This window comes from Carassius carassius, chromosome 5, assembly GCF_963082965.1.
Source record: "Carassius carassius chromosome 5, fCarCar2.1, whole genome shotgun sequence".
In the NCBI taxonomy this organism is placed as follows: domain Eukaryota; kingdom Metazoa; phylum Chordata; class Actinopteri; order Cypriniformes; family Cyprinidae; genus Carassius; species Carassius carassius.
This window is the reverse complement of record NC_081759.1, coordinates 15,162,926-15,188,204: the sequence shown is the minus strand read 5'-3', so window position 1 is coordinate 15,188,204 and position 25,279 is coordinate 15,162,926. Positions and strand designations below refer to the sequence as shown.

At 39.4% G+C, this 25,279-nt stretch overlaps 1 protein-coding gene across 3 annotated transcripts; it reads right to left on the bottom strand.

The window, feature by feature from the left end:
* Nucleotides 1–293: 293 nt before the first annotated feature.
* LOC132140834 (E3 ubiquitin-protein ligase Praja-2-like) lies at nucleotides 294–25,279 on the bottom strand. Of its 3 annotated transcripts, none has more exons than XM_059549848.1 (9): nucleotides 25,164–25,279; nucleotides 22,793–22,984; nucleotides 20,569–21,507; nucleotides 19,373–19,544; nucleotides 18,440–18,625; nucleotides 17,835–17,949; nucleotides 10,406–10,520; nucleotides 1,776–1,891; nucleotides 294–705 (listed from the first exon to the last, which is right to left on the bottom strand). In XM_059549848.1, exons 2-9 carry the CDS (start codon nucleotides 22,980–22,982, stop codon nucleotides 586–588), a joined length of 1,953 nt encoding a protein of 650 aa, XP_059405831.1. In that variant the 5' UTR covers nucleotides 22,983–22,984; nucleotides 25,164–25,279; the 3' UTR covers nucleotides 294–585. The 3 variants fall into 3 exon arrangements, with proteins under 3 accessions (XP_059405831.1, XP_059405833.1, XP_059405832.1); XM_059549850.1 differs by having other exon boundaries at nucleotides 19,373–19,537; nucleotides 20,568–21,507; nucleotides 25,164–25,278; XM_059549849.1 differs by having other exon boundaries at nucleotides 19,373–19,540; nucleotides 20,568–21,507; nucleotides 25,164–25,277.

Below are 25,279 nucleotides of genomic sequence, written 5' to 3'. Positions count from 1 at the left end.
ATGCCAATTGCCTTAGCAATAAACAGCACAAAGCCATTTCATATTTATAGTCTCCCATCATCACATTTTCCAGTTCAGACTGTCAGCCGCTCGCACACAGTCGTCTGGAAATGATATTGCTCCCGAAGGTACTTTTGTGAAAACTACCTATTCAGCGACCATCATTTGGATGATTTATACAAATACGCTTACGAATCACAGTGAAATATATCGCACAGCTATTATCATTCATATCCAGCTACATGCACATGCTCAGGGTGGAAAGCACCTGCATTGAGCAAATAAATGATCACTTGAACCAAATGTAAGCTTTTATTGAGGGATTGCATCAGAGTTTTACTTGACATGACGTGAAATTACGTTTAGCCTTGATTTACAAAAGCATTGCAATTGAAACATGAATAAATATGCTTCCTATGAATATATACGCATTCGTATTTTCTTAGAAAATAAGTTTAAGTTCGCCACGCTTGGACCATGAATTGCAGCACGAGTCACTAAGTTAAATGGAATCTGAATGCTAGCTCAGGCCGCGGGACTGAAGTGTTTCTTTGTGGGATGTTTTGATTGGTGTATGACTGACGTTCAACACGTTCCTCCAGACGCGCTGTGATCGGATGCCGGCGTTTCTTGTTCTGCATTTGAAGACACAGGTTCGCTCACCGCCGGGGTCAGAACGTGACGACACACTGGACATGTGCCAGACTGAAAAAAGTGGAAAGACAGTATTAGGTACATATGATGTCATTATAAAATTCTAATCTTACAGGGACAGTCCACAAAATATTTTGTCTTCATTTACTGACACTACGATGGGTTGCTCCAAACCTAGAGGACTGTAAAAAACACAAATTAAGATTATTTATTGAAATCGTAAAATAGATATATTGGAACCTCAAAGATTATAGTCTATCCATTGACTAAACAAAGCAAATTAGCATGAGAGAACACTGCCATAAAAGTGCCAATGGGAGTGGAACGTTTTTTTGGGCGTTAAATCACGTGCGAACACCAGTAACACTGACTAACGCAAATCTCAGTATATCAGCTTGCGTGATTCTTTGAAATATTCACCTCCTGACAGGGAAATGCCTTCAAAAGCACATACAATAGAGTCAGTCGCAAAAGAACTATATCTGCCTTTTTAGTTCAAATTTTCCCCACGTCTTTAATAAATTCTGGCATTTGTTTTTTACCGTTTGAAAAAAAGCTTTCAAGTTTACCATATTTGATGAGCTCAAGATATAAAAATAAGAAATAAATACATTATACATTTGAAAATGTATATAATACTTAAATTAAATCTCTACATTATATAAAATGATCATGTCTATACAAAACTAGGATGCATTATGGATTGCTTTTACAATACATTCTTTGGATTATTTTAAGGTGTCCTTATTACATGTACTTATTATTCTAATAATAAATTATGCATAATTACATTTAAGTAATCGTAAGAGAAGCCAGACCCTAATTCTGACCCAAACCATATAGTAAGTACATAGTTACCATAGTTAAAATTAATCCGTACTTAAATGTAGAATTATTAAAAATAAAGTGTAACCCTTTTTGGATTTAACACGTGAAAGTTTTGGACTTTCAATGGATGCACAGAAAGGATGAGAGAATATTGAGTTTCTTGATTCATGTTCTGAAGATAAACAAAATGTTTGAATCAAAATGGGGGTAAATGATGACAGAATGTTAGGTTTTGGCTGAAATAACTATTTAATTTGTCTCTTTCACAAGCGCCAAGAAAAAAACTGCATTACCTTTCTGAGCCAGAGAGTGACACAGAGTTTATGGAACATGTGGCGGCACGGCAGCAAGGTTGCGATCTCATCTTTGACGTATTCACAACAGCAGATGGCACAGCACTGCTCCAGCTCTGCAGAACCAAAGACAGTGTGCATGTGAAAGTATGTAAAAGACTCAACGGTGAACCTACAACACCAAGCCAAATATTTTAGCATGTCTCGATCCAGTCACGCACACATCAAATTATTCATTTCAGTCATTAGGGCTGAAAGCGAAGTCAACTTTTGCTTTCCAAAGCAGATTTATTGCTCCCAAATGCACTCAGGCAATAAAGTTGAAGTGGGACATTAGTGTGAGAGCATGATTTTCCCGGCATTCATCCCATGTGTTGAGTTTTGTGAAAAACATTTCTCATCTGGTGTTCGTATTGCACTAAAAAGGAGTAGGTGATGAACTTGGGTTTCTGTGTCTGTCAGGCTGCGTCCCAATGTGCACACCATCCATCTTAAATTCTGTGATATTAGTCATTTTCAATACTAATTAGGGCAGATAGGTTGAACAGTATGCACAAGTGTGTCTCATACACACTACAATTTCCCATCTGCATAACACTTCACATGGGCAGCAGTGAGAAACAGGAAGAAAATTATAAATACAGTACAATCATGTAAACGCACACCTTGTTTGTAACACTCCAATACAGACTGTAATATACCACAAAGAGTCTGTCCGCTGCAGCTCACAAGTTCTGTATTACTAACTTTTCATGTCTGTTATGACCAGTCATGAACACTTGTATGTCATGTTGGAATTAACCCTTTGCCTGGAGTCGTATTGACAGACGATCTGACCCATCATAACACTGAATCTGCTATTTTGTTCGACAAACCGGACAGGAGAGTCTTTCAGCAGTTGAAACAAGATACCTTCTGTCATTCATTCATGTTTATTTTGTGCTATTAAGTAAAGTAAAGAGGAAGATACGATCGGTTCACGCGCTGGTCATCATGAACACGTTAACATGAGTGCTGTGCTTGCTTGCGTTGAGGAGAATAATAAAGCAATATTAGTCAAATTTAAAATAAAAACTTGCATTCAAATGCAAAAACGTTGCATTTGAATTTTAGGTGTGTGTCCAAGGAGCCTTAACAGTGGGACACGAGATGTGGCAATGATGTAAGTGTCATTGTTGAATTTTATTGTTTTTGTTAGCCTATCAAGTTGAACCCAAGAGATGTGCTGCTGCTGCGTTTTTCATTCCAAAAAAAAAAAAAAAAAAATAGAAGCTCATTGCAGAGACAATCTTGATTAGGTTAAAACAAAACCAAGCCATTCACACAGAATGCATGTTCTCCACATTTGAGATGGACAACTATGACTGTTGCCCTCACATCTTGCACAAGAGCTGTATAGAGAGCCATGTTAAGTCAGGAGGTTCACAGTTGTATGTCGATCCAATCCTGTATGAGTTGCTTTCGAATGCTGAACATAAAAGATATTTTGAAGATTGCTGGTAATCTAACAGTTGGTGGTTGCCATTGACTTCCATGGTAGGGAAATTTCATATGAGGGTGAGTAAATTAAATTTTTTATTTGGGGGTGAACTATCCCTTTAATGCTAATCTGCATATAAAATATAAGAAAGGGTATTTTTGTTTAAATTTTATTTTGTGTTTGACTGTAAAACTAAAATAAAAAAATACATTGGTTTAATTCAAACCTTTTTCTACTGCTTTTTGCTTTAAACAGGTTATAACTTTTTTTCAATGATTACCAATACCAAATAATATGGAACATTATATCGTGAAAGGTTAATTTTTTTTTAGGCTATATCGCCTATATTTAGCTATATATGGCTTGTCAGATGTAGCAAAGATAAGTAAGTGCCACCCCCTTTGCGAAGGGTCAATTAAGAGCCACTCATGTCCTCAAACTCAGAAATTGCAAAATTCGACACTGCTCATAAAGCTAAAATGGATCATGCAATATCAATGATGATCACTACATAAATATGCTTTTGAATATGCTTTATGTACTGTAACATCCCCCGGTGCAGAGGGTGGTGACGCGATGGTCCGCCCAATCAGAAGCCATGCTACAGGCGGCTCTTGATGACCTAGACTGGGACATGTTTCGGACAAGTTCATCTGACGTCAGCGAGTTCACGGATGTAGCATTAAGCTTTGTAAACATGCTAGCCGAACAAGCTATGGATACAATAACTATAAGGACCTTCTCAAATCAGAAACCGTGGGTGGACAAAACAATCCGTGCAGCAGTAAACAAACGCACTGCTGCTTACAACACCGGTCTTCTGTCAGGAAACATGAGCGAGTACAAAGCATCGTCCTATGCTCTGATGCGTAGTAAGAGCCGCCAAACTCAGATACAGGGAACGCATAGTCACATTTCCAGCTAAAGGACTCCCGACGCATGTGGCAAGGACTAACTAAGGACCATCTGTGCCTTTGGAAACAAATCCTCTGCAGAGGTGAGAGCAGATCCGTCGCTGGCTGACGAGACACTTTCTATGGCCGCTTTGAAAGCAATCTAAGCAGTGCGAGTCTGCCGATCAGCGCGTCAGGAAGCAGCAATCAGATCAGTGATCATCATGTGATCACCGTGTCGGAGGACGAGGTTTGAAGGGCTCTAAAGCGAGTGAATTTAAGGAAAGCAGCCGGACCTGATGAAATTTCTGGCCGTGTTCTGCGGTCCTGCGCTGATCAGCTCACTGGTTTGTTTAATTCCATTTTTAATGAGTCTCTTGCTACATCGGTGGTTCCCACCTCATTCAAAAAAATCCGTCACCATCCCTGTGCCTAAGAACAATAAATCCTCTTGTCAGAATGACTATCGTCCAGTTGCCCTCACATCAATATTCATGAAGGTCTTTAAGGGACTGGTTAAAAACATCATCTGCTCCTCCATCCCGGATCGCCCAAACAGATCCACTGATGATACCATCTGTCACATCCTGCACTCTTCTCTCACACACATTGACAGCAATAACGGGAACTATGTAAGGCTGCTATTTATCGACTATAGCTCAGCTTTTAATACTATAGTCCCCATAAAGCTAGCTTCTAAACTCATAGATCTTGGCCTGAATTCTTCACTCTCCAACTGGATTCTTGATTTCCTCACTGGCAGACCTCAAATGGTGAAAGTAGGCCAGTACACCTCCAACTCCATCACCCTGAACGTAGGAGCACTGCAGGGTAGTGATGTGCGGGTCATCTCATAACCTGCGGGGCCCGTAACCCGTGGGTCGGGTTGGGGCGGGCTAAGAAATTGGCACTTTATTGCGGGGCGGGTCACTAAAAACAAAATTTTTAAAAATCCATTTATGTTGCATGGAATTTAGTGGTGGAAATTTTGATTCTTTCAAGAGATTTGTTGATTTTCAGTTCGTTCACCAAAATGATTCATTCACTGATTCGTTCAGTGACCATTTCTTCATATTACACAAATACGCCAGCAGTTGGCGAAAGAGAGTGTCTTATGTGTTATGTCTTAAGTCAACGAACGTATTTACTTGTGACAAAAACTGATCTGGCTTTATTAAAGTGTGTGCATGATCGCATTAAATAAATAGTCTAAATAAATTGTTCAGATTAACAAAGCACAAGGTTTTATCGGGGATTAAATGTGGAGTTATGTTCTGTATTCCAATATGAAAACAAGCTTTGTATCTGCTGATTGCTGATCGAGATTTACATGCTTGGCCGACTGACCCTGTATACACTCATTCATTTCATTCACGAACGAGATGTATCAGTTCATTCAACTCTTTCACCTATGAGAAGATTGTATTCGTTCACTACATTCAACAAGTCATATGCTCCGTCACATCTTGAGTAACTCTTTTTGACAGGATGAAACAGTTCACGGAGCTGTTCACGAGCTGCGCATGCACTGCTAATAGCGCCGCGCTCGCGCGCTGCTGTGGGAGGAACTTCATTGAACGAGAAATGAGTCTTTTACTGTCTATGGTCATTGTATTACGTAAACGAGAACGATTCGTTCACCAAAAAAATTTGTTCACGAATGAACCATCATAGTGCAATTACCTATAGCCTATATTGATAAGGTTACGATACGAAGGTCTAAGTAGCAACGTAACTTCTGTGATGCGTGCGGCGGGTCAAGAAATTTAACTTTATTTGCGGGGCAGGCCAAATAATTTCATAAAAGCGGGACCCGCGGGTTGGAAAAAACCCCGACCCGCGCATCACTACCGCAGGGCTGTGTCCTGAGTCCCCTGCTATATTCTCTCTACACACAAGACTGCGTGTCTTCGCACAGCTCCACATCTATAATCAAATTTGCTGTTGATACTGTGGTTCTGGGCCTCATTCACAACAATGAGACCGCATACTTGGATGAAGTAGAGAAATTAACATCATGGTGCCAGGACAACTGTCTCTCTCTGAATGTGAGCAAAACATAAGAACTGATTGTGGACTTCAAGAAAAGACAGCAGCAGCCCTATACACCTCTTATGATCAGCGGGACCCCTGTGGAGAGGGTGAGCAGCATCAAGTACCTTGGTGTAAACATCTCAGAGGACCTGACTTAAGAATACACACATTCAAACAAAGGTTAATAAAGCCAGGCAAAGACTGTACCATCTGCGACAGCTGAGGAAATTCAGGATCTCACCAGCAATCCTGAAAACTTTCTATTCAGGTGCTATAGAAAGTGTATTGACTCCGTGTATCTCAGTGTGATATGGGAACAGCTCCAGTCAAGACTGCAAAGCCCTGCAGGACATCTACCTCAAACGCTGCAAAAGCAGAGCTGTTAAAATCATCAAGGACTCTATCCACCCCAGTAACCATCTTTTCACTTTGCTGCCATCTGGTAAGCGCATCTGCAGCCTGATGGCAAAAACCGAGAGACTCAAGAGGAGTATCTTCCTCCAGGCCATCAGGCTTCTAAACTCAAAACCAGGCTCTTAACATCTACATGTCTCCACTTAATATTCACTTTATCAGTAAGATCTTCATCATTCACTACCTCACATAGAGACACTGACAGTGTCAACCTGTTTGCACATTTGCCTCTTGTACATTCCTGTGTATCTTAATATTTAAGACTACAGTATAATGCACATATGCACATTGTACATCCCTGTGTATCTTTATATTTAAGACTACAGTTTACTTTCATGCACATTATTTTGCGTTCTATATTTAATTCTACAATATAGATCTTTTTTATATTTTATTCTTATATTTTTATTGTTTACTTGTATTTTATTCTTTCATAGCTTTTTTTTCTTTAGATTTATGTATATTTTCATCTGTGTTGTTTTCTTTAACCCTTGTGGATTGTTCAAATTCACTACCCTTTCGAGTTGTTCGGGATGAAAACATCCACTCAATTAAACTGCTGTAAAAATGTATCAGATTCATATTTTTTTTCATTTTTTTTGCATAAATCTGTTAAATCAACCTCAGTCCTGATCAAAACTACCAAATGTTTTTAAAAAATCCAAGATTTTAACTCTTTAATTGCCAAGTTCATAAATGATGTCACTGATTTTGGGGGGGGAAAACACACAAAATGACTTATTTTCAATATAAAAGTAATTGTGGCTGGATTTTTTTTTTTTTACTTTTTATCACAGTCTTGGGCATATCAAAGATTAGTAGCAACATTGGCTTTGATGCATTTTTAGTTTTTGTGCAACATTAGATTTAATTTTTTTCTCCCTAATTTGTTGTTGGTGGCTGTTTTTGCCCCATTGACTTCCATTATAACGACATTTTTGGATTGCAAAGCCATGACACCATGTAATCATGCATTCTTGATCGTTTGTGGTTTTCCCTTTTGGGAAGAGGTAACATTTGTTATTTTTACAGTTGATCACTAGGTGGGACCATTAACCATTTAGATAGGCCTGTGCAAAAAAAGCTTAGTTTCTGACTTGTATATGAAGCTATATGGCGTATAACAGCATATTACATTGAGTGTGTATGTGTGTGTGTGTGAGAAAGAGAGAGAGAGAGTGTGTGTGAGACCTTTGCGCACTTACCTTAATGTATTTCAGAAAATCACAATGTACACCTCAGCTCTTGGAGTAAATGGAGTAAACTACATGGAGTAAACAAAAGAGTATTTATGCACCTGCTGCCTTTTAATGGTGGTGAAAGTATTCAGTTGTTAAGTGATGACGTAAGAAGCGCTGTTTCCGGGTCCAGGCCTCAACTCGCTTCACTTGAGAATATGACCTCAGCAGCCGTTTATGAGCACTGTTTATTCATATTGATAATTTAAGTTAAACGCTTTCAAACTTACGATATACACTACAGTCTCCGTGCTCACAGCGTCCCAAACACAAATAATTTTTATATATTTGTTTTATATTTATATTTTCATTGTCTGGCTATCTGGTACTTCGGTATGGAGTTAAAGGTTACTATTATAACTTTTTCGCTAGTATTCTATCACATTGTGAGTTTATATTAGCACCTTTTGTTGTTTTCTTGTGGTAACTGATAGAGCGTTGGGACATGGAAGCGCTGCTACGTGACATCAGACTTATCAAGCGAATAGACTAAACAAAAGCAAAGTACGTGGATTTAAACACTTGCATGCCATCGTGCTGGATATTTAATGGTGAGAAGAGCAGCAAGCAACACGAGAAAGGGCTTGACTTGTACCAAAGTTTTAGAAATGATTATGTAGCGTGACCCCTCCAGCGAGCTGCAGCTTATTTGAAGTTGGTATTGCATTTTGGTTCATAATACATTATATTCATAAATTTGATGCGAAGTAGATTTTTTTACAGGATTTTAAGGTTTTAAACTGGCTTTACCATCAAGAAAAGAGGAGCATTTCACTTATAGGCCATCTGTACTTTTCACCATCAATAGGAAGCAGGTGCATAAACACACTTTTTTTATTGTTTACTCCTTGTAGTTCTGAGAGCATGAGGTGCATATTTTGATTTTTTTCAAATACTGTACATCAAATACTGTGCACAAGGTAAGTGCACAAAGGTCTCTCTCACACCCTCTCTTTCTCTCTTCTCTCTCTCTATCACACACACACACACACACACTATAATTTGCTATTGTACTCCATATAACTCCATACAAGCCAGAAACTATGCCTTTTTTTGCACAGGCCTATCTAAAGGGTTAATGGTCCCACCTAGTGATCAACTGTAAAAAATAACAAATGTTACCTCTTCCCAACAGGGAAAACCACCAACAATCAAGAATCTCACACACACACAAACACTATAATTTGCTGTTATGCTCCATATAACTCCATATACAAGCCAGAAACCAAGCCTTTTTTTGAACAGGCCTATTTAAAGGGTTAATGGTCCCACCTAGTGATCAACTTCAAAAAATTTTTTTTTTACCTCTTCCCAAAAGTGAAAACCACAAACAATCAAGAATGCATGATTATATGGTGTCATGGCTTTGCAATCAAAAAATGTCGTTATAATGGAAGTCAATGGGGCAAAAACAGCCACCAACAACAAATTAGGGAGAAAAAATTTTAATCTAATGCTGCACAAAAACTAACAATGCATCAAAGCCAATCTTGTTACTAATCTTTGACATGCCCAAGACTGTGATAAAAGGTAAAAAAAAATCCAGTCCATAATCACTTTTTATATTGAAAATAAGTCATTTTGTGTGTTTTTTTTCCCAAATCAGTGACATCATTTATGAACTTGGTAATTAAAAAGTTAAAATCTTGGAATTTTTAAAACAAATTGGTAGTTTTGATCAGGACTGAGGTTGATTAATAGATTTATGCAAAAAAAAAAATGAAAAAAATATTTATCTGATACATTTCTACAGCAGTTTAATTGAGTGGATGTTTTCATCCACGAACATCCCGAAAGGGTAGTGAATTTGCCTACAGTGTACCGTTGAGTTTTTGAAAAAATTCAATTCAGCATTTTCCCAAAATATGGGTCAAAATAAGATGTGTCACCAAAAATCATTCCATTAGCTCAAACACAGAGAAAGTTGTGGCCAAAATAAGACTCAACTTTACCCCCTAGTGGACGAAAACGTACCCAACAACGCACAAGGGTTAATAATTGCACTGTCCATGGAGCGGACACAACTCACATTTCACTGCTGGTTATTTATGCTCTATATAATTGTGTATGTGATGAATAAAAATCTTGAATCTTGAACATATCAAAACTACAGTGACAAATCAATTAGTCAATTTTCAAGTTGTGAATTTATTTGTTTTTCCTTTTTAAAAATTTGAAAATTGGAACTGTATGTTTAAAATATAAATGCATCTACTTTCCAAATGCATGTTTGTAGATATTATAGTAATCATAACATTCATGCATTTCTAAAGGCTTTATTGAGCATTTCATTTCTTTTAAAAATGTCAATCAAATACTTGATCTGCCAGTGCAACAACCAACATCTTTCTAGTGACATGCCAGACTTATCCAATAATATAGTATGCTTAAACCCCATAAAATAACATTTCTAATTGTTTTTACGGAACTTCTACTAAACACTGAGTCTGTCCAAATTTGCATACTGTTTGAACAGACTGATTAAAAACCTTACACTAGAGTAGAGACACTTGCTGACTGCAGCGTTGTATTTTGTGCACTTTATCTAGCTACAAGTAAAGGAAGTAGTACCAGTGTTTTCAGCATTGATGGTGATCTGAGGTAGGCAGTTGATGATTTGTTCAGTGGCAGGGGGATGAGCCTGCTCTACATCTATAGCCAAAGACTCCAGATGAGCCAGTGCTGCCTGCAACACAACAAAACACATTAACATATTTCATTTCCCCTGGATAAAGATAGAAGCAGGTTAATTATACATTAAGCCTTACATTGCTAGAGTGCTCTCTCATTGGCTGAAATCAATGAAGTTTGCTGGGGTTTAACAACATCAGTCAGCAACCGAGTCCAATTTCTTAACGTCTTTTTGGTTGAATTCAGATGGATCATTTATTTGTATAACACTATTTATAATGTTAATGAAAAAGCAGCATACATTATGCAAGACTACTAAACTCATCTCATTAAGACACGAACAGTCAAAATAAACGCATCTTGAGATTCCATTTAAATTTGACCATTAATATTGGCCCAGGTGATATATAAAAGAAGCTTCTCTTTATTAAAAAAATAAAAATAAAATACTCATCTGACTGAAAGACTGTTGGTGAAATCAAAACCTAATATAGTTAGACTGCACAGTGATTCAAACAGCAATAACACTAAACTTTTGTTTGGTAAACATTTTAATATATGCTTAATGCTAGAGCTGCACGATCAATCGAAATAAAACCATAATCGTAATATGGCTTTGCACAATTAACAAATGGCAAAAGCTTCATTTCACTTAAATAAATATATATCAGCTGCGTGTTTCAGAGTAAAACCATTAAGACAGAGTATAGAAAAAAACCAACTGAATTTGGAAATAAAACTGATTTCATGTTTGCTTATATATATATATATATATATATATATATATATATATATATATATATATATATATATATATATATATATATTTTTTTTTTTTTTTTTTTTTTCGCGGTAATAAAAATAGATGCAAGTGATTCAAGTTCAAATAAAGTATCAAAAGCAAGAAAACATGTTTTTATTAAACAAAACTGTTAAAATACAATGTATAATAAACAACAGAGTTGATGTGAATTACACATTACAACAAAGGCCTGCAGAGGCGCCAACAGCCTGCTGATTATTTTTAGACATTCATGTGCGATCTAATACTGGTTTAATATTGACCAAGCACCATTTAATTCAAATTTCCACTAAATCTTTCATATTTGGCCATTTCTTTAGGGCAGAAATGCTATAGCCACTGTAATTAAAAGAACATGTGGACATCAAAATGTGTAAACTCAGTGTGAGGGTTTGAGCTTTTATTTTGAAACCGCAATGTATTCTCCTGAGCTTGTGTAGATTTATAAATTTACCTTACAAATCTGATGAAAATGGCACACGTTGCATTCCCAGATGAACGTTATAATAAACACAAACTCACAACATTTAGAGATGGAGTTTGAGATGCTCCACACATGTAAATGATAACAGTTCCTGTGGAACTACTGTGAACGGAGAGCCGCTGTGTGACGTACACAACGTTACTTAACCTACACGCATGTAAATAAAAGTTGTGTTTTTTTCCAAGTTTGCTGCTTCAGTATATTATTTTTCTACATGTTTCTATGGTATACTGAAAAACAATAAGCATATCAGAAGTTTCAAAAGGCTTTTATTGGCAAAAATGTATAATTAGTCAATATTTACAGTGTTGACCCTTGTTCTTCATAACCTCTGCAATTCACTCTGGAATGCTGGATATATGCTTCTGGGTCAAATCCTGAATGAAGGTGATCCATTCTTGCCTAATTAGTTCTCGTAGTTGATCACAATTTGTGGGCTTCTGCTTGTCCACTCACCTTTTGAGGACTGACCACAGGTTCTCTACGGGATTGAGATCAGAAGAGTTGCCTGGACACGGATCCAACATTTCAATGTAATTATCTTCCAGCCACTTCTTTATCACTCTTGCTTTTTGATATGGTGCTACATCATGCTGGAAAATGCAGGGATCATCACCAAATTGCTCATGGATTGTTAGAAGAAGTTGCTCTTGCAGGACGTTTAGACAATTTTTTAATTCATGGCAGTGTTTTTGGGCAGAATTAGGAGAGCCCACTCCCTTGGTTGAAAAGCAATCCCACACATGGATGGTCTCAGGGTGCTTCACTGTTGACACAACACAGGACTCATGGTAGCGTTCACCTCTTCTTTTCCAAACAATCAATTTTACAGATGTCCCAAACAGTCGGAAGGGAGTTTCATCAGAGAAACTAACTTTGCATCAGTCTTCTGCTGTCCAATCCTTTTACTTCCTGCAGAATTTCAGTCTGTCCTCAACATTTTTCTTGGAGAGAAGTTCAAAAGTCTTGTCCTGTGTGTGCAGATGCTCTCACTATGACCTGCTGCCATTCCTGAGCAAGCTCTGCACTGCTGGAGACACGATTCCAGCTGACTCCTCAGGAGGAGAAAGGCCTGACGCTTGCTGGGACGTCCTGAAGACTTAATCAATGCAGTCAAACCTCTCTCCTTGAAGTTCTTGATGTTCCGGTAAATGGTTGTTTCAGGTGCAATATTCTTTGTAGCGGTTTCCTTGCATATGAGGCCATTTTGAAGCAAAGTGATGATGCTAACAAGAACACAATGATTGGAAGTGCTTTATCTCTCCTTTCATAGCAATCAGTCTGCTCTTACAATCTAAATAGTGTGATAGTGATTTCACCTGACTAGTACTCATTCACACTTTCACAGGTGCTGCTGATATGATTAGTCAATTAATGTACAGTCGTGGCCAAACGTTTTGAGAATTACATAAATATTAGTTTTCAAAAAGTTTGCTGCTAAACTGCTTTTAGATCTTTGTTTCAGTTGTTTCTGTGATGTACTGAAATATAATTACAAGCACTTCATACGTTTCAAAGGCTTTTGTCGACAATTACATGACATTACATGACATGACACTCTACCAAGATGGCGGCGCGTCCACACGCAGCAGCTTCTCTCTGTCCCGACAGAACGGTGTTTTCGCTCGTTGGACAATAAACTGGACTACATTCGATTACTACGCTCAACTCAGAGGACTGTAAGAGACTGTTGTGTTTTTGTGTTCACGGAAACATGGCTCAGCAACAGCGTTCCAGGCGGCACTATTCAGCTCGACCAGCTGACGTGCTATCGAGCGGACAGAGCTCTCGTCGCGGGAGGAAAAACCAGCGGCGGCGGGCTTTGTGTTTACATCAATGACGCGTGGTGCCGCGATACTGTTGTGATCTGCAAACACTGCTCACCCCTGGTGGAGTTTATGATTATTAAGTGCCAGCCGTTCTATCTGCCGAGGGAATATACTGCTATACTGCTCATTTCGGTGTACATTCCCCCATTCAACATTATCAGCAACAGGAACGACACACTAAATGAACTGTACCAGCACATCAGTGAGCAGCAGACAGCACACCCTGATGCTTTTCTCATCATAGCTGGGGATTTCAACCATGCTGACCTAAAGAGTGTGTTTCCAAAAATACACCTGCACATCAACTTTCCAACACGAGGTAATAACATTTTGGACTTTGTTTACACCACACAGAGAGGAGCTTACAAAGCCCTCCCCCTCCCCCACCTCGGAGCCTCAGACCACATCACTGTTATGCTAATGCCTGCATACAGACCGCTCATTAAAGTCGCCAAACCAGTTTACAAACAGATTAAAGTGTGGCCAGAAGGATCATCAGAGGTTCTTCAAGACTGCTTCAACACAACTGACTGGGACATGTTTAAACAGGCTGCCACATGCAATAACACCACTGACCTCCAGGAGTACTCAGAGACTGTCACTGCCTACATCAACAAGTGTATTGATGATGTAACGGTCACAAAAACCATCACTGTCCGGGCCAACCAGAAGCCATGGATGACAGGGGAGGTCTACAGACTCCTGAAGACACGGAACGCTGCCTTCAGAGCTGGAGATGAGGTGGGCCTGAGAACAGCTAGGGCCAACCTGTCCCGTGGCATCAGAGAGGCTAAGAGACAGCACTCCAGGAGGATAGCTCATCAATTCAGCGACAGCAGAGACAATAGGAACCTGTGGCAGGGGATACAGACCATTACGGACTACAAGCCCCCACCACGGACCTGTGACAAAAACATCTCTCTGCTGAACGAGCTGAACACCTTCTTCGCTTGCTTTGAGCAACAAAACAGCACCACTGCACAGAAAACTCCACCTCCTCCCGGCGACCAGGTGATGACGCTGACCTCAGACAGTGTGAGGAGATCCTTCAGCAGGATCAATGCTCGCAAAGCTCCGGGTCCTGACAACATCCCTGGGCGTGTACTGAAAGACTGTGCAGCAGAACTCACTGATGTCTTCACAGACATTTTCAACATCTCACTGAGTCAGGCTGTTGTTCCCACATGCTTCAAAACTACAACCATCATTCCAGTTCCGAAGAAGCCATCTCCATCCTGCTTCAATGACTACCGTCCTGTTGCACTTACCCCCATCCCCATGAAGTTCTTTGAACGGCTAGTTATGCACCACATCAAGTCTGCCCTCCCCCCCACTCCCTGGACCCCTTCCAGTTTGCATATCGGTCCAACCGGTCGACCGATGATGCAATCGCCACTGCCGTCCACTCATCACTCACCCATCTGGACAAAAAGGACTCATATGTCAGAATGCTGTTCATAGATTTCAGTTCAGCATTCAACACAATCATCCCTCAACAGCTCATCTACAAACTGATGTAGCTGGGGCTCAACACTTCGCTGTGCAACTGGCTGTTGGACTTTCTGACTGGAAGACCTCAGGCAGTACAAGTCGGCAGCAACACATCCAGCATCATCACACTGAACACTGGGGTCCCCCAAGGATGTGTGCTGAGCCCCCTCCTCTTCACTCTGCTGACCCATGACTGCACACCATCACACAACTCCAACCTCTTTATTAAGTTTGCAGATGACACGACTGTGGTGGGTCTCATTAGCAACAAAGATGAGACAAACTACAGGAGTGAGGTGAGCCGCCTGGCCAAGTGGTTCAGTGACAACAATCTGTCTCTGAACGTGGAGAAGACAAAGGAGATTGTTGTAGACTTCAGGAGAGCACACACTCAGCACGTTCCTCTGACCATCAATGGTGCGACTGTGGAGAGAGTGAGCAGCACCAAGTTCCTGGGTGTGCACATCACAGAGGACCTCTCCTGGACTGAAAACACCGCAGCACTGGCCAAGAAATCTCAACAGCGTCTATACTTCCTCCGCAAACTGAGGAGAGCCAGAGCCCCGGCCTCCATCATGTACACCTTCTACAGAGGCACCATCGAGAGCATCCTGACGAGCTGCATCACTGTGTGGTACGGCGCCTGCAACGCGTCCTGCCGAAAGACTCTGCAACGCATAGTGAGAGAAGCTGAGAAGATCATTGGTGTCTCTCTCCCCTCCCTCCAGGACATTTATGGAACACGTCTCACCCGCAAAGCCCTCTGCATCACATGTGATCCCACTCACCCATCACACAGCTTCTTCAGCCTGCTGCCATCAGGGAGGAGACTGCGGAGTCTCCAGGCCAGGACCAGCAGACTGAAGGACAGCTTCATCCATCAGGCTGTCAGGAAGCTGAACTCCCTCCCGAACTTGCCCCCCCTCCCCTCTTCTTCCCCAGGCACCACTGAACTTCACTTCATTGATTTGCACTATATCTGTCATTTGCCTTGCGCTGCTTTATTTAACTTTTTATTATATGCCTTTTTGTTTTTACATTCCCTTATTGTATAGTTGTATCTACATTTTATATTTGATCTAGATTTTTTTAGGCTTTAATGTTAATGTTATCTGTATGCACCGGGGTCTGAGAGTAACGCAATTTCGATTCTCTGTATGTATGTACTGTACATGTGGAAATTGACAATAAAGCAGACTTGAACTTGAAGAGTTCAGTATTTGCAGTGTTGGCCCTTCTTTTTCAGGACCTCTGCAATTCGACTGGGCATGCTCTCAATCAACTTCTGGGCCAAATCCTGACTGATAGCAACCCATTCTTTCATAATCACTTCTTGGAGTTTGTCAGAATTAGTGGGTTTTTGTTTGTCCACCCGCCTCTTGAGGATTGACCACAAGTTCTCAATGGGATTAAGATCTGGGGGAGTTTCCAGGCCATGGACCCAAAATTTCAACATTCTGGTCCCCGAGCCACTTAGTTATCACTTTTGCCTTATGGCACGGTGCTCCATCATGCTGGAAAATGCATTGTTCTTCACCAAACTGTTGTTGGATTGTTGGAAGAAGTTGCTGTTGGAGGGTGTTTTGGTACCATTCTTTATTCATGGCTGTGTTTTTGGGCAGAATTGTGAATGAGCCCACTCCCTTGGATGAGAAGCACCCCCACACATGAATGGTGTCAGGATGCTTTACTGTTGGCATGACACAGGACTGATGGTAGCGCTCACCTTTTCTTCTCCGGACAAGGCTTTTTCCAGATGCCCCAAACAATCGGAAAGGGGCTTCATCGGAGAATATGACTTTGCCCCAGTCCTCAGCAGTCCATTCACTATACTTTCTGCAGAAGATCAATCTGTCCCTGATGTTTTTTTGGAGAGAAGTGGCTTCTTTGCTGCCCTTCTTGACACCAGGCCATCTTCCAAAAGTCTTCGCCTCACTGTGCGTGCAGATGCGCTCACACCTGCCTGCTGCCATTCCTGAGCAAGCTCTGCACTGGTGGCACTCCGATCCCATGATGGCTGCATGAGTTTCTTTGCAGGTCACCATGGTTAACAATGGAAGAACAATGATTTCAAGCATTACCCTCCTTTTATCATGTCAAGTCTGCCATTCTAACCCAATCAGCCTGACATAATGATCTCCAGCCTTGTGCTTGTCAACATTCTCACCTGAGTTAACAAGATGATTACTGAAATGATCTCAGCAGGTCCTTTAATGACAGCAATGAAATGCAGTGGAAAGGTTTTTTTGGGATTAAGTTAATTTTCATGGCAAAGAAGGACTATGCAATTAATCTGATCACTCTTCATAACATTCTGGAGTATATGCAAATTGCTATTATAAAAACTTTAGCAGCAACTTTTCCAATTTCCAATATTTATGTAATTCTCAAAACTTTTGGCCACGACTGTACGCTGGTCATTTTGTGTCGGGATCAAAAAACAGTGAAATTTGCTTTTTTGTAAAACGTTCATTTTTTGGCCGTTGAAGCTTTTAGCAATCATTACAAATGCATCTGATTAGTCTACACAATCTAGAGACAATGTGAATGAACTCCACAACATCTTAAGCAGCAAACTTTGCAAAACACAAAATTTGTCACTGTCAAAACTTTTGGCCATGATTGTATATAGATAGACAGATGGGTAAACAGATAGATATAGATGTTTCTAAACTCATAATTTAAATTGTGATCAACCCCCCCCCCACCCCCAACAACAAATTGTGCAAGCCAAGTTTATGCAACATTGCAGAGATCCCTCACCTCCATAGCCTGAGCAAGACGCTCCTCTAACGCCATGTAAGTAAGGAGCTGGGAATGATCCACGTAAGAGATTGCCTGAGCCATCCCAAAACCATCACCAAATTCATCCAGAAACCTGAATAACAAAAGACTTCTAAATACAGCTTTTCTCTCTTAGTCAGCATTTCATGTGGCAGCTGACACAACCACTAGTTCTTTTTGTAATATATTATAGTAAATACATTTAATTACCATTTTATATATTTCAGGCATGCATCTTTGGGGTGCATCTAATAAATACATGCCATGTTTCACCCAAATTTTTAGTTATTTATTTTGCATAAAGGAATGAAGTCTATTTTTTGAGGCAGTGATATATTTTTATGACAAGCACATTTCCCTTTCAAATTCTCATTATCATAATGAAATGCATAATTGGTTAAAGGGAAAAAAATGACCTCATCTAACTTTCAAGAGTAAAACGATCCCATTACAGTTACACTTTTTTTTTTAATCTGCATAAATGAGTATGCAGAGTACAACAATTTAAGTTGACATGTTTCTTGAGATCTCCCCTGTAAGAGTTAAAGGATAACATAACAATATTGCTTTTTTTGTTTATTGACCTCCATTCTGTGTCCAGGTCTTCACTCATGCTGGAATCATCCTCCAGGTTATTGTTTCCATCCAGGATAAAGAGTCCAGGGTGCACAAACTGACTGACACCATCAGGGTCTTCATCACTGCTGCTGCCCGAGTCCTCATTATACATGACCCAGGGGATTTCGCCCTCCTCCAGAGGGGTCTGCTCCCTGAAGAACACCACACACAAGACAATGGAAAAAAGGGATGTTTTAACATCATTAAATGCATAACACATTTAAATTACATTTCACTCTGTCCCCAGTGACCAAAGATGTTGGAATAATAGCAGTAAGCACGTGTCTGTGTTCAGTGTGCACATCACTGCTGTAGATGGACTCATTTATCAGTAAATGATGGGAAAAACACATCCTAATGGCCAATTTATTAAGTGGCCTACCCAGAAAACTTTTTTATGTGTGCCAAATGTGAGTTTGTGAGCCTAGTTAACTCAATACATGCTTATAATGCCCCAAAAATGTGATCAGCAAGGCAGCTCACTGATCGTTCATATCTACTACTTTAAAATGAACAGAATATGATTAGCTTGATTTCTGTAGATGAATAAAGGGGAAAAGCCACAAAAATAGACAAGAAGTGATCAGGAAAGGGAATGCACATAGTCTACATACAATATCTAAATAATGAAAAGGGATGTAATCTTACAACTGATGGCTTTCTCACTGATGTTTGTTTCAATTGGCAAGTGATTATTTTTGGAAAGCTTATTAAAAATGTGTTAAATCCTTTAAAACTTCTATATTAACAGATATCTCAATGTTGTTTTTTTGAGGGGGTAAAACATCAAAGAATCATTAGAAATACTAGTATTAGTCAATGGGATGGCAGCAGAGTAATGATGTAAGTAATGATCCAAGACTAAAGTGTTTGGAGTTTGTTAGAGGATGTGTGCTTACTCTAAAGTGAGGTTGAGAGAAGGCACTTCCTCCAGACTGCTGCTGTCAGGCGGCTCATCCATGCCAGGCAGAGTCTCCCAGCTTTCCTCGCTTGTGCTCCTCTCTTTCTCCAGCCCAGAGTCAGACGTCCACGAGGCAGACCACTCGCCCTCGCTGTATTCTGAGCTGCTGCGGAGAACACAGAGCAGGATACATCCACAGACACACGTGAGCCCACTTTGTTAAAGTCAGTCTAATCCTCTTAGCTGAAGTGCCCTAGCATGCAGAATGAGCACCCACTGAGCGCACCTTTGGCACCCCATTCATTTCCTGAGTGTATACCTTAACAATTAGGAGGATTTTTTAAATGAGGCTCATTCACCTGACTTTGCAATTTCTGTGGAACCAATTTAAAAGTCTGTTTTTGAGCAATTATGTAATTTTCAATAAATAAGCAAACATGTATAAAATAGTATTTACTTCCCACAATGGTATACAAATATCTTTAAAAAAAAAAATAAGTAACAGGCTCACACATAAAATTTGGGACCAAAATATTATCTTTTTGTTTTTTTAAATTGAATTAAAAAAAAAATAATTCTATAACTGAGCTGAACTCCGTTTTAAGTCTGGGGATACATTCAATTAATCAAAAATGACAATAAAGACAGTCTGTAATATTTATATTTCAAGCGGACGCGTTTTTTTTTTTTTTTTTTTACTTTCTATTCCAAGAATCCTGAAAACAATTGTATCTCAGTTTCCAGAAATTTTTAAGAACCACATTAATGTAGATCTAAAAAAATAAAATAAAAAATAAAGTGTCTTGAGCAGCAAATTAGAATGATTTCTGAAGAGTTGTGTGACACTGATGAAGACGGCTGCTGAAAATTTAGCTCTGTATCTTAGGAATAAATTACATTTTAAAATATGTTCGAATAGAACATATATACTTCAAATTGCAATAATATTTCACAACATTAGCGTTTTTGCTATCATTTTTGATTACAGAAATGCAGCCTTGGTGAGCATAAAATACCTTTTTCAACTTTTTTTTTTTTAACAATGGTGTGAAAGATTTCTCTCTCTAAAGATTTTCTTTCATTACTACATAAATAACATGAAGGTAAAAAAGGTAATTTTACATTAATTTAGTACAATTCATTAAACACATTTTAGTGCAATAAATTAAATGGAAATACATGCAATACTGTACCTTTCATCGACCTTCATCGATGGGTCACATTTCTCTCCGAAATTCTCATCATCACCGGCGTTATTGTCACCCTCATTTTTTCTGTCCTCAGAGTGGAGGTCACTCAAGGCCATGGGTGGATAGTCAAAGAGCAACTCATTTTTAGGGCTTGTTTGTGTGAGGAAACCCGGAGGTGCTGAGCCACACTTGTTTCTGACTGCTGCGCCTGACAAATGGCTTACTTCCTCTTTTTCAGAACATTTCCTCCTTTCAAGGCGAGTCTCGCTCGTCTGTTTGCGGATCTTTGGCCTCACGACCATTTCGGACTGAAATGTTTCATCAGGGTTGGTTTTTCCTGTGCTTCTATAGGAAGCGGGTGCAGAGCTGGCTGTAACCCCATGACATTTTGGAGCTTGGTCTTCACCAACAAACAACGGACTAACTTTCCTATTTGCTTTTAAAGTTCTTTCAAACTCTGGCTGCTCACAGCAAAGGTCTGTCGCGCTTTTAGAAGGTGCCACTGAATGTTTACTTCTTTTTGAAAATACATCAAGCGAATTTCCACCCAATTCACAGATACCATCAAGTCTCGTCTGAGCAGCCTGAGATGGATTTAAACTGGAGTCCTCCTCCTCGGCCCCGCTGATGTCAGGCTCATAGGCGTCAATGTTGATGTAACTCGGAGCTTCCGGGTTGGGCTTAGGGTATTCGCTGATGGGCCACACTCTTGCCTGCTCCCTTTTTTCTATGCCAGAATAAGATTTTCTGTCATATGGCACAACCTGGTCACTCTTTGGTCTCTTAAAATGGTTTGAGGGCACTTTTGTGAGTCTACACATTGAAGACTGCCTCCTGCTGTGGCCATCCTGATTTGATGCTGCGTTTAACTCTGGGTGCACTGCATTTGTGCATGCTGTCGGCAGGATATTCTGAAGCACTGAAGAAATGTTGCCCTTTGATGCTAGAAGAAAAATGTTTTTAGTTATTATTCTTTCTCCTTCACAGGATATAACTTCATTGGAAGTAAGTGTAAATGCACTATAGACTGAGTGGGACAAAGAAAAGTTCTGGTTACATTTCCCCCAAATTTACAAGAATATAATAAGATTTATTCTTTGAATTACAAAACATAAAACCTATTTTAGAAACATTTTGATTCTTTGTATCGTCTCATGAAAACTGTTTACCCCCAAATTATAAATACTGTAATAAACCAAACCTCATTCATTATTGTAATAAAATAATGAAAATCCTTGTCCCCTTGTCCTGAAAATTAAAATTACATAAACACTTAAAAATGACAAACTAAAGGCAGTCTAATAAATACTATTGTGCCATGTACATAATTATACTTCACAATGTAAACCATTTATTTTTATGAAGAAAAATCTCATTATTTAATAATTAAACATTTTAATAAATAGCTAAACTAGAATTACATTTTTATCAATTCTGGGACTTTAAGAGACCATTCAGAGTAAGAAAATGGGAGCATGCTTTAACATGCTTAATTGCTGTATATATATATATATATATATATATATATATATATATATATATATATATATATATATGTCTTACTGGTCCTGACAACATCCTTCATTTTCTTAATGAAAAATATTTTATTTGTTTTCATTTGGTTTTAGGGGTGAAATATGACCTTGGCATTTCCTGACAGTCACCCTATAAAAACATAAGAAACCGAAACCCATTTTGAAACTACTTTCAACCCACCCTCACCATTCTCGTATATATTTGCATAATAAAGTCAAACGGACTCCTACAGGGTTTCTGTCTACACCTTTTAAAGGTGATGAATGCTTCACTCTAAAGCAGAACTACCCACACATGGAAGCATATTTCAGCTCTTCAAAATCCCCGTTACATTCCCAATATTACAAAGCTGTTTATTCACCATGAGAACCTCAATCTCAAAATCCATTCCTCCACTATTACTGCTCACAGATTTCCAGTTACTTAGCCAAAGTTTGTTATTTTAACATAATATTTTACTATAATATTCAGTGAAAACTACAAGTAAGCCATATTTAAATTGATTTCCAGAATAATTTGTTTATTTGGATTGACAGTGGCTTGGCTTGAGTTTGGAGTGGGATCAGTTTTTCATCCAATACCAGTTTTTCTTCCTCATTTGTGGTGAGAAAATGACACACTTGGGTTTAAATGTTGAGTCACTCTTTAGTTTAATTATCCACTGAGGGTTTCCATTCCCAGCTGGTACGTACCCACTGCCGGGTCCTTTTGACCACTCGTCCTCTCCATGTTAAGACAGTCCACAGTGGATGCAACTCTTTGTTTATCTGTAACTGGGCGGAAACTGATATACGCGTGTCTCCGGCCGTACCTCCTGCCTGAGATGGTCTGGTATCCTCCTGTTGGTTTGGGCCATGCAGACTTGCCTGCTTCTTGACCCATTCCTACGAGAAACAGAAGCATAAATTCACACCAAGAACAAGAACTATGAAGATAACCATAACCATTTAGCTGTCCACACCAACACAAGATATTGTTCTGTTTCCTGTAAGTCTGATTATGGGGGAAGTCGTGGCCTAATGGTTAGAGAGTCGGACTCCCAATCGAAAGGTTGTGAGTTCGAGTGAGTTCGAGTAAGAAACCGAAACCCATTTTAAAACTACTTTCAACCCACCCTCACCATTCTCGTATATATTTGCATAATAAAGTCAAACGGACTCCTACGGACTCAAACGGACTGTGAGTTCGAGTCCCGGGCCGGCAGGAAGGAATTGTGGGTGGGGGGAGTGCATATACAGTTCTCTCTCCACCTTCAATACCACGACTTAGGTGCCCTTGAGCAAGGCATTGAACCCCCAACTGCTCCCCGGGCGCCGCAGCATAAATGGCTGCCCACTGCTCCGGGTGTGTGCTCACAGTGTGTGTGTGTGTTCACTGCTCTGTGTGTGTGCATTTCGGATGGGTTAAATGCAGGGCACGAATTCTGAGTATGGGTCACCATATTTGGCTGAATGTCACTTCACTCGTTATGTCATCTGCCACTTTAAATGCTCAAGCTCTTTGAAGTCAAATAGACTCAGATTGCCTGTTTATGTTTTTATCAGCTGTAAAACGTTTGTTCTTTCAGCTACATTGTTCCTCTGTTCCCCATTCACAAAGAATTAGAACAATTATTAAAAAGTTTTTGTTAGAACTACAGCTATCGTCCTTGGTGTGAACAGACCTTGAAGGATAATTCACTGCTTGCAAGTTTTGCTTTTCATAAATCTTGACTGTCTCAACACTAGAAAGATTTTTTCCCCCTTGAAATCAGTGCTCCATGACTAGAGAAAAAATAACAAAGAGAAAGTAGCTGTTGCACTCTCTTTTGACAAAAAACTTCAACCCCCGTAATTCACTTCTGACTTTGGTCCTGCTCCTCTGTTGATATGACTGTCCATGGGCGGCAATACAAAAATCCAGAAGTTTGAATATTAGTTTAGTTTAACAAAAGCCCTGGAGTTGTCAAAAATCCACCAGATGAAGCAAAATAATGCATTCCGAGTCATCCATTGAACTTTCATGACAAATAAACAGGATACCCGGGTGCAGGTTACACCAAGAAAAAGTACATATTGTTAATTTACTTAGCCTGCTACTACCGACACTAACAATACAAAGCTCATTAAAAATCAGCAAACTTAACTTTCAAGTGTCTACATACTTTTTGAGATCATTGTAAAAATAGACACTTAAATAATTTAATTACAAAGGCACATAGTCTTGCAACTCGACCTCGTGGTACTGTACATTTTATTGACTCGTATATGATGAATTGCTTGAGATGCTCCTCCTTTTTGGATAAAAGCATCAGCTTAATGATTAAATGTAACAATGTAAATGAAAACATACTATGTGACACCTAATGCATTAAATTACACACAGTGTTACAAGGCCTAAAACAAAGAGGATTAAATTTTAACCAAGATTACCCATCTTTGATTAAGAAAATGCAGCAATCTTTTAAATATTGGTTCAATCCCTTATAAAACACATTCTGTTCAGGTGTTGGAGCATCTACTAAGAAGTCATGGGTGTTAAAACACAGGAAATATCCCAAATGTGCAATGCAGGGCTACTCCAGGACAAGGATTAGAAAGAATTAAAGCTTTCTAGCCTATGACAGCTCACACTGATGTTTATCAGAGTAACATCACGACAGTGCTTTAGCACAGCCTGATTATAACCCATCACTGTCTTGTTATTGTTGTCTTTGTGGTTTGCAACAAACACATCACGTCCCATCCGTCAACAATACGCACTAAAGGTGCATAACATATGCTATCGCTTGTCACGTTACATGGAGATAAATCGTTGCAATAAATGTAATATACAGCCCTCAAAGCAGATTTTTAACCAAAGTAACACACAAATCTCGTGATTCACATGATCAGCAGATCAATTCAGTTAAATATGGGCCGTGATACAAGTTGAGCTCAGCTAACGAGCTAACGTTAATGTTTGCAGACACTGCTTCCAGGGCGTGGATTATAATGTCTGCCGACGCCTTCATTCCTCCAAATTTACGCAGAAAACTCACGATGTTTTGGTTTATGAAATGTGTGATTTGTTAACGGACAGTACCTGTATGTTCCTGGATGCCTCCGGTGTCACAACCATGGACTGTATAAAAACACTAACTCTTGCGAACGTCACCACGAAACTTAAGGGTCACGTGACACATGTGCGCCAATCAACTG

Coding starts and splice junctions, on each gene's coding strand:
- LOC132140834 (XM_059549848.1), bottom strand. CDS start 22,982: ATGGGTCAAGAAGCAGGCAAGTCTGCATGGCCCAAACCAACAGGAGGA. Junction 19,545..20,568: donor ATCGATGAAGGTCGATGAAA/GGTACAGTATTG, acceptor TCTGTGTTCTCC/GCAGCAGCTCAGAATACAGC. Junction 17,950..18,439: donor GACCTGGACACAGAATGGAG/GTCAATAAACAA, acceptor TTTGTTATTCAG/GTTTCTGGATGAATTTGGTG.